The sequence below is a fragment of the Cyprinus carpio genome, chromosome A1, assembly GCF_018340385.1.
Source record: "Cyprinus carpio isolate SPL01 chromosome A1, ASM1834038v1, whole genome shotgun sequence".
In the NCBI taxonomy this organism is placed as follows: Eukaryota; Metazoa; Chordata; class Actinopteri; order Cypriniformes; family Cyprinidae; genus Cyprinus; species Cyprinus carpio.
Window position 1 is genome coordinate 22,418,479 of NC_056572.1, and position 10,032 is coordinate 22,428,510.

Sequence of the window (10,032 nt, forward strand, 5' to 3'; positions counted from 1 at the left end):
ATTCCTGGCAAGACAAAGAGTTATCTGAATATCAAACCTAAATCCTAAAAATCTTATTTAAAAGTCTACAACTACAGCATAACAGTCATTTTTAAATCACTTTTTCCTGGTTCAAAATACTACATGCAGCTATTCATGGTGTTGGTGTTGATTTTAATCCACCATGCCATATAACAAGGTGGATAAATTGGGCTAAAACATTTTTGAAGTATATTTCTAATTTATATTTTCTTTTTATCTTTTTGTAGTTTTTTTTTTTTTTTTTTTTAAACGGCACATCTTAATTTCTAATTTAGTTTTTGTTGTATAATTCTTTGTACAGCCACATTTCAGTGAATTTGATTGAAAACACCTTGAACCTAGATTAGAATGGTTTCCTTTATCACGTTTCAAGTTGATGACAAGGCAAGTTGAACAGTTAACACGCAAAAACTTCAATTAGCCAGCAGCTTGACTTTATTCAATAATGGTGCCAAGAAATCCTATACAATCCTGTGATTCAATATGGAACGGGGAAAATTACAACTGTACATATGCTGAAACAAGAAGCTGACATGCACAGCAAATGAGAAGCTAGCAGTCAACTTCACCTCAATGACGAAGAAATAAAAGAAAACCCCAAAATTACTCTGTTTCTTTCACCACAACCCTTTTAACATTGTGGTTTGGCTTGCTAAAAGTCCTGTTTTTAATTTCATGAAAGGAGAGTTCACGTCTTCTCGCCGTAGACGGGCATAAGCCAATCAAGAAATGAAAACAGTGGCCTCGTGAAGTTAAAAGAGCCTCTGGTCCTGATGGAAAAGATGAGGAAGAACGATTGGTTTAATCCACGGGCCGGATCCACCAAACAGAGGCCAGAGTTGGAGGAGTAACTTGTAGACACTGGGGAAGTTTACTATGGCAAGAAAGAGAAACACAAAACAATCAGTTATGTTTAAGCTAATACCATCAAACACTTCAGCACACCAAAAAAAAGCTTGAAGATAACTTAGTCACTAGATTTTGTTAGATGCTTTCAAAAGCAACTGAAATGGTCCTTTTCTCCTCAATTTAGTGATTTCCAGCCACCTTCCAGATGGCCAGACGTTATGAGGAATATTACTGTTGCATCCTTGTGCAAACCCAGAGGCCACCAATTATGGCAACAGGCCTATCAGTGGATGCTTTACGAGAATGATTCCCTAAACACTATTTGAAAGCAATAATTTGAGCAGGGCAAACTAATCTTTAATATACAAGACAACTCTATGCAAATATAACACTTAAAAGAGACAAACGACTTCATAAACTTACACATTTTTCAATCTCTAAGCCATCCTTAAAGAAAAGCATAAATGGGGTGACGCCATCCTCACGGAAGTCAAGGAGACCAATTACGCCATCTGGGTTCATGGATTCGCCAGTGAAAAACTGTAGGAGGTGGAGAGAAACCAGTTAGCGGCCAACCATCTTTGAGTCACTGCAGACTGACGTAAAATGTCTTTAGTTTCAACAGAAATACCCATTTAGCATTACATTTGATTAGTTAAGCAACCCAAACTAAAAGTCCTGTTTTTAATTTCACAAACATTACCATTTAGAAGTTTGGGGCAGTCATTTCTTAAATGTATGGCATCGACTGTAACGGACCAATCAATCAGGGTAAAAACTTCAGCACTAACATATTGAGCAGCAACTGTACAACCAATGCTAATAAATACAGAACTGATTAGAAAATATGGCGTTGAAAGACACAAATTTAGGTCTCAAATCAGATTGCTGTAGCCCATCCATGTACTCAGAACATGATTTGTTTTCATAGGTCGTAACCTACAAAGGTGTCCTAAGTTGGTCATCATTGTACATAGGAGAGCTTTCACGTTAACTGATATTCAAATGTTTGGAGTTATTGAAAAAGAAATTAACACTCATTCAGAAAGGACACATTAAATACTGCTCTTTGGAACTTTGTATTCGTCAAAGGATCCTGAAAATGTATTAGTTTCAACAAAAACATGAAACAGCAGTTTAACGCTAATATTACGAAATGTTTCTTGAGCAGCAAATCAGCATATTGGAATGATTTCAGAAGAAACATGTGAAACTGAAGGCTTTGCATCACAGGAATAAATTACATTTTAAACTATATTCAAACAGAAAAGCTTTAAATTGGAATATTTCACAATATCAGTGTATTTGAGTGAAGAGACTTTTCAAAAACAAGAATCTTACCAATCCCAAACTTTTAAGCATATACAAATACATCACAATGACAGTATCAACAGTTACTGTATCCCACCTGATAGTTTTTGATGTTGCCTAAAATTTTCTTGACCTCAGCTGGTGCGTTAGCCATGAAGGGGTCTACCCTGTCAGGTGAAACTTCCTGTAGCTTAGCTTTCACTCTGTTATATAACAAAAAAAAAAAAAAGCAATTATTAACAAAATAATTAGGATTCATTTAGTGGTGCAAGCTGCCAACTACAGCTATTTTAAGTAAAAGTTTTGTAGTCCCCAATTCAATCTTACATGCCACTCATAGGGCAGGCAGAAAGCGCAGGGACATTTAATTTAGCATCTCAACATTTTAAAACCCAGGTGGCCACAATGCAAGACTCTGAGCTGTCAATGATGCATAAACTCAAGTCATGATACTATAGGAAAATTTACGTTGACCATGATATTTACAGTACAACATGCACTTCTCAATGATGATTTCATGACTTACGCCTTCATGTAGTCCTTGATGTAGGCTGTGTAAGACTTCTTGTCATAGGAGGTCTCCTGAAGTTTGTGGTTGAGGACAATATCTACACCGCTGACAGTGGTAGAATCACAGCCTTCATCCTGAACTTCTGCTGACGCATTGCCACCGATCAGTGAATCATCTATGTCTCCCTCCGACCTGCTGATCATCTGCAAAACAGACGCAATGACTGGAGCTGATACCACACCAATCACTCAAGGTAATAACTTCAGTACTAACAACGATTGGTAATTGTACAATTAATGTAAATATCCGCAGAACTGATTTCAAAGATATTTAGACAAATTTTGGCCCATCAAAGACACGTACTCGGAACAAAGTGTGTTTTCATAGGTCGTAACCTACAAAGGTGTCCTAAGTTGGTCATCATTGTATGTCCATGAGAGGGCTTTCACTTATAAAAATCAATATATAAAAAGCCATTTGGTTTAAAATAACCCACATACCTTTCCCTCAACTTCAATCATCATTCCATTCTCAGACTCTTTGATTTTGTAGATGTCGGAGAACATCTCATCCCCTGTGAAAAATAAATAAATAAAAAAAATAGATAAAAATTTGATAAGATAACATTCAGAATACCTGTAATTTATTTAACCATCACAATGGGTTCTGGTTATTTTGGCTCTGAGAAACCGATTGTTTAAGACCCCCAATTACACATTATCGCTAAGTTTGAGGCAGTCATATTTAAAATAAATGGCATTGACTGTATCTGACCGATCACTCAGGGTAAAAACTTCAGCACTAACATATTGAGCGGCAACTGTACAACTAAAGCTAATATCTACAGAACCGATTAGAAAATATGGTGTTGAAAGACCCAGGATATGTACTCAGAACATGGTTTGTTTTCATAGGTCGGAACCTACAAAGGTGTCCTAAGTTGGTCATCATTGTACATCCATAAGAGAGCTGTACCGCTCAACCGTTTTACATCAATGAGATTTTTTGGTTATCACGTCAAAGTAAAATTACTTTGTTGAGGCAGGGTACAACCACTTAAAAAAATTAAATAAAATATTTTATCATAAGGGTTTTCTGCTCGGGGTTAATAAACATACAATGAACGGCACCAACGATCTCTAACGCTAAATACTCATTCACCTCTTTACCGTTTCTTCCTCCCTCTTTTCACATGAACGCTTTAAAACGAATTTCTCGCATTTTCACTTCTAATGCAGTGTTCACTAGAATGTTCTCAAAGCAAAATGAATAAATATGTATTTTATCAAAACGACGGAGAGCTTTGAAATATCCGTCAGTGTTCGAGATAATGGTTAACGTCCCACGTTTATAACTCCCGCAAAAAGCATGTTTTACACACACACGTTACATTTAAAGGGCCTGAGAAAAGCTGACTAAGTGGAGAGTAACGTTAAAGTGACGTGGCTCGACTAGTAACGCCCTGTTTAGCGCTTATTTCATCATCTCGGAGATTTGTGAAATAAAAAAAATCATACTTTTCAACATCGTCCGATTCTGACGAATAGATTAGAAAATGAATAGATCACAAAAAATATATATTTTTTTTTAACACAAACAGTAATTTTGAAGATTATGGGTGTCGAAATAACTATCAGCACAACTACTACCGATCACCAAACTGGCGAACCGGCGTTTTTATTCAGCTACTATCACTCCCATTTACCGCCAGATTAGCTTGAATATAAACCGAACCCTTTCTTATCCTAAAGCAGTTTTGGCGTAAAATAATTCGCAATCGTAAGGATGAAAAAGTTATTTAGGAGCTCAGCAATGAAACCCGCGCCCACACGTTTTTGTAGCTCGGTTAGCCACTAAGCTAACTGCATTCAAGAAAGTTAGGCCGCAGCGAGTACTGAGATCACCGGCTCTTTTTAACAATTTAACAACATCTCACCCCAAAAATACTGGTAACACCGTAACATTCAGGACTGTGACGGCGTGTGAGACGCTATTCTTACCGGTGATGATGTCCTTATAGATGATCATTGTGTTGGATTGTGTTTGGTGGTGCCAGGAGGAGAACAGCGCTGGCGTGAACTGATCGTGGACTCAGCTGAAAAGGCCGGCGCGTGGATTGAGCATCTTATATATGCAGCGAAAAACACGGGCGCCCTCTAATGGTGTAACACCAAATCATTCGACACAACGTCTTGAGAGTTTTATATGATAAAATAACTTTTAGCATATTAGCATGTTTTGTAACATTTGTTTGCGATCATACTGCTTTTAGGTTTTTTTTTTTTTTTTTTTTAATTTAGTTTTCGCCTATTGTTGATGATAATGTTTAAGATGCTCCATGGGACCAAATTATTGTGTAGGCCTTCATTTTGTGCAACAATGAACAAAACGATGACATTTAAATAAATATTTTTATTCATATGGCATAATATGACTATATGAACTCTCAGTTCTCTCTCTGTCTGGAAATATTCAAATTAGTCACATAGTACAGCCATTTTTGTGTCTTTAGTTGGTGATGGATGAATGGGGAGTGGGGGAGAGAAGACTTTATTTATTTATTTATTTATTTATTTATTTATTTATTTATTTATTTAAGACAATCTATGAGTCAGGCATAGGCTACTTTTGGTATATAAGAGGTAACCAACCTTAACTAAAAACAACCTAAAAAATGTAATGTCTTATTCCCAAAATTCCCAATTCTCCTTTTTCTTTCTCTATTCTATTTTTTTTTTCAAACATGTTTTTATGGGAATGATAATTAATAATGTATTTGGCAATCAATTTCTACATTTTAATGCCATCATCCTCCAGGAAGTGACATCACTACTACTGAAGGGGAAAACAACAGCACAAAGCACAAACTCATCTATGTGAAGCTTTGTTGTTGTTGTTTTTATTTTTCTCTTTTCCTTTTTATTGTATATCTGTTCAGCAAAGTGTTATAGGCAGATGGGAAGATGCCTCTCTTGATAACAGAGTCCATATGCTGATAAATTGTAACATGTTTACATAAGTTTAGCATGCAGAGGATCACTATGCATCACCCAAACACATTGTTATGGAAATCAAATGAAAACAATTAACATTGTAGTTATAATGGCATAAAACTGAAAATTATGAAAGGGGCGGTCATCTTGTCCCACCACTGGGGCAAGACGAAATCCTAGCTGTGGCCAGAAGTCCTGGGGACATCTTGGGCCAGTCATCTGATCTTTAAAGAACATCTAAAGGCCAAATTATTCCTATAACTTTTTATTTTAGGGGTATGCCATTACTTTAACTAAATTGGTAAAATGTAAAAGTATGCATCTTGACCAAGCAATTTGAATACATTTTCTGAAATCGAATGTTTCATAATGACTTCATAATAAAGCATAGTTACAGTGAAATGCACGTGAACAGAAATTTCATTCAACACCTTTTAAACCTGAAAACATTTCTCAATATAGCAACAGTTACAATGCAGTGAAACAGAATTATTGCAGTTTTAGCTTGTGAATGATGACAAATGAAGTTTACAGTATTGTTCTTAGGCTGTTAAATTCTTAAATAACAAAATAACATCAACTTAAACAACAACAAATCCATCAAAAAAAAAAATAAACACATATAAAGATGTGGTCGTGGACTTCTAAAAATCCACATACAGTGCCCTCCACAATTATTGGCACCCCTGTTTAAGATGTGGTTGTGGACTTCTAAAAATTCTCCTTTTTTTTAAACAACATAGAACCCAAATGCAAAAAAAAAGAAAAAAATCCAACCTTTTATTTAAGTACATTACTTTGGTGGTAAAAAAAAATCACACATTTAGAAAAAAAAAACCTTGAAATCATGCGTCCCACAATTATTGGCACCCCTAACAATTCCGCTGAAAAATTTAATTGATTTTTTTTAAATATATTTTTCTGTAGTTGCTAAAGTTGGTCAGCGTATCTAGGAACTTTTAATTAGTAATTCATGACCTGGGGTATAAATATGACGTGACACAGAGGCCTAATTCTCTTACCTATTTGTCAACATGGCAAAGACAAGAGAACACACCATTCAAGTGAGGCAGATGTGTGTCGACCTTCATAAGTCAGGCAATGGCTACAAGAAAATAGACACTCGCCTTAACTTGCCCGTATCTACAGTCAGACGAATCATTAAGAAGTTTAAAACAACTGGAACAGTGACAAACAAGGCTGGAAGAGGTCCCAAGTTTATCTTGCCACAACGCACAGTGAGGAGGATGGTAAGAGAAGTAAAAAAAAAAGTCCTAAGCTCACTGTCACAGAATTGCATCAAAGAGTGGCATCTTGGGGTCACAAAGTCTCCAAAACAACCATCAGACGCTCTCTACATGCCAACAAGCTGTTTGGGAGGCATGCAAGGAAAAAGCCTTTTCTCACTAACACTCACAAACGTAAACATCTGGAGTTTGCTAAGCGGCACTGGGACTTCAACTGGGATCGTGTGCTTTGGTCAGATGAGACTAAGATTGAGCTTTTTGGCAACAAACACTCTAAGTGGGTCTGGCGTAAAACAAAAGATGAGTATGCCGAAAAGCACCTCATGCCCACCGTGAAGTATGGTGGAGGTTCTGCGATGATGTGGGCCTGTTTCTCTTCCAAAGGCCCTGGGAACCTTGTTAGGGTGCATGGCATTATGAACGCTTTGAACTACCAGGACATTTTAAATAAAAACCTGATGGCCTCTGCCAGAAAGCTGAAGATGGGTCGTCATTGGGTCTTTCAGCAGGATAATGATCCAAAACATGTGGCAAAATCTACACAAAAATGGTTCAGCAGTCACAAACTCAAGGTCCTCCCATGGCCATCTCAGTCCCCAGACCTCAACCCAATCGAAAACCTGTGGGGCGAGCTAAAGAGGAGAGTGCATAAGAGAGGACCCAGGACATTGGATGATCTAGAAAGATTGTGCAAAGAAGAATGGTCAAAGATCCCTCTCTCTGTGTTCTCCAATCTTGTGAAATGTTATATGAGGAGATTAAGTGCTGTCTTGTTGGCAAAAGGGGGTTGTACAAAGTATTAACATCAGGGGTGCCAATAATTATGCGACACATGATTTCAAGTTTTTTTTTTTTTCTAAATGTGTGATTGTTTTTTTACCACCAAACTAATGTACTTAAATAAAGGTTGGATTTTTCTCTTTTTTTGCATTTGGGTTCTATGTTGTTTAAAAAAAAGGAGAATTTTTAGAAGTCCATGACCACATCTTGAACAGGGGTGCCAATAATTGTGGAGGGCACTGTATATAAATATATTATATATATATATATATATATATATATATATATATATATATATATATATATATATATATATATATATATACACCCACCTGCAAAACTACAGTATACTGTGAAATGTTTTAGGCACTTGTGTAAAAAATTCTGTCAGGATGCTTTCAAAAATAAATAGCTTATAAATAACTTATTTAGCCTAATGTTTATTGTTTAGCCTATAATAATACAAACCCGATTCCAGAAAAGTTGGGACACTGTACAAATTGTGAGTAAAAATGGAATGGAATAATTTACAAATCTCATAAACTTATATTTTATTCACAGTAGAATATAGACAAGAAATCAAATGTTGAAAGTCAGACATTTTGAAATGTCATGCCAAATATTGGCTCATTTTGGATTTCATGAGAGCTACACATTCCAAAAAAGTTGGGACAGGTAGCAATAAGAGGCCGGAAAAGTTAATTGTACATATAAGGAACAGCTGGAGGACCAATTTGCAACTTATTAGGTCAACTGGCAACATGATTGGGTATAAAAAGAGCCTCTCAGAGTGGCAGTGTCTCTCAGAAGTCAAGATGGGCAGAGGATCACCAATTCCCCCAATGCTGCGGCGAAAAATAGTGGAGCAATATCAGAAAGGAGTTTTTCAGAGAAAAATTGCAAAGAGTTTGAAATTATCATCATCTACATTGCATAATATCATCCAAAGATTCAGAGAATCTGGAACAATATCTGTGCGTAAGGGTCAAGGCCGGAAAACCATACTGGATGCCCCTGATCTTCGGGCCCTTAGACGGCACTGCATCACATACAGGAATGCTACTGTAATGTAAATCACAACATGGGCTCAGGAATACTTCCAGAAAACATTGTCGGTGAACACAATCCACTGTGCCATTCACCGTTGCTGGCTAAACTCTAAAGGTCAAAAAAGAAGCCATATCTAAACATGATCCAGAAGTGCAGGCGTTTTCTCTGGGCCAAGGCTCATTTAAAATGGACTGTGGCAAAGTGGAAAAGTGTTCTGTGGTCAGACGAATCAAAATTTGAAGTTCTTTTTGGAAAACTGGGACTCCATGTCATCCGGACTAAAGAGGACAAGGACAACCCAAGTTGTTATCAGCACTCAGTTCAGAAGCCTGCATCTCTGATGGTATGGGATTGCATGAGTGCGTGTGGCATGGGAAGCTTACACATCTGGAAAGGCACCATCAATGCTGAAAGGTATATCCAAGTTCTAGAAAAACATATGATCCCATCCAGACATCGTCTCTTTCAGGGAAGACCTTGCATTTTCCAACATGACAATGCCAGACCACACACTGTATCAATTACAACATCATGGCTGCATAGAAGAAGGATCCGGGGACTGAAATGGCCAGCCTGCAGTCCAGATCTTTCACCCATAGAAAACATTTGGCCCATCATAAAGAGGAAGATGCGACAAAGAAGACCTAAGACACTGATTATACTGATTGGACTTGATTAGGAAAGCCACACACCTGTCTATATAAGACCTTACAGCTCACAGTGCATGTCAGAGCAAATGAGAATCATAAGGTCAAAGGAACTGCCTGAAGAGCTCGGAGACAGAATTGTGGCAAGGCACAGATCTGGCCAAGGTTACAAAAAAAATTCTGCTGCACTTAAGGTTCCTAAGAGCACAGTGGCCTCCATAATACTTAAATGGAAGACGTTTGGGACGACCAGAACCCTTCCTAGAGCTGGCCGTCCGGCCAAACTGAGCTATCGAGGGAGAAGAGCCTTGGTGAGAGAGGTAAAGAAGAACCCAAAGATCACTCTGGCTGAGCTCCAGAGATGCAGTCTGGAAATGGGAGAAAGTTGTAGAAAGTCAACCATCACTGCAGCCCTCCACCAATCGGGGCTTTATGGCAGAGTGGCCCGACGGAAGCCTCTCCTCAGTGCAAGACACATGAAAGTCTGCATGGAGTTTGCTAAAAAAAACTGAGAAATAAGATTCTCTGGACTGATGAGATCAAGATAGAACTTTTTGTGATATTTCAGTTTTGCTTTGTTAATAAATGTGCAAAAATATCAACAATTCTGTGTTTTTCTGTCA

General features: G+C 37.4%; 1 protein-coding gene and 3 non-coding genes across 4 annotated transcripts; all 4 read right to left on the reverse strand.

The window, feature by feature from the left end:
• Positions 1 to 433: 433 nt before the first annotated feature.
• LOC109103094 (translationally-controlled tumor protein homolog) lies at positions 434 to 4,847 on the reverse strand. The gene is made up of 6 exons (XM_042757866.1): positions 4,693 to 4,847; positions 3,193 to 3,266; positions 2,708 to 2,895; positions 2,279 to 2,384; positions 1,294 to 1,410; positions 434 to 895 (listed from the first exon to the last, which is right to left on the reverse strand). The coding sequence occupies exons 1-6, from the start codon at positions 4,718 to 4,720 to the stop codon at positions 893 to 895; spliced, it is 516 nt and encodes a 171-aa protein (XP_042613800.1). The 5' UTR covers positions 4,721 to 4,847; the 3' UTR covers positions 434 to 892.
• On the reverse strand, positions 1,773 to 1,843 carry LOC122146790. Its single transcript, XR_006161274.1, has one exon. It is a non-coding gene; the product is annotated as a small nucleolar RNA SNORD58 (small nucleolar RNA).
• On the reverse strand, positions 3,051 to 3,121 carry LOC122146807. Its single transcript, XR_006161276.1, has one exon. It is a non-coding gene; the product is annotated as a small nucleolar RNA SNORD58 (small nucleolar RNA).
• On the reverse strand, positions 3,578 to 3,648 carry LOC122146799. Its single transcript, XR_006161275.1, has one exon. It is a non-coding gene; the product is annotated as a small nucleolar RNA SNORD58 (small nucleolar RNA).
• Positions 4,848 to 10,032: the final 5,185 nt, after the last annotated feature.

What these genes read in the sequence shown, in the direction of transcription:
- LOC109103094 (XM_042757866.1), bottom strand. Translation starts at nt 4,720, where the DNA reads ATGATCATCTATAAGGACATCATCACCG. An exon ending in TGATTGAAGTTGAGGGAAAG is followed by an intron (nt 2,896 to 3,192) that starts GTATGTGGGTTA and finishes TCTGTTTTGCAG; the next exon opens with ATGATCAGCAGGTCGGAGGG. An exon ending in ATCAAGGACTACATGAAGGC is followed by an intron (nt 2,385 to 2,707) that starts GTAAGTCATGAA and finishes GTTATATAACAG; the next exon opens with AGTGAAAGCTAAGCTACAGG.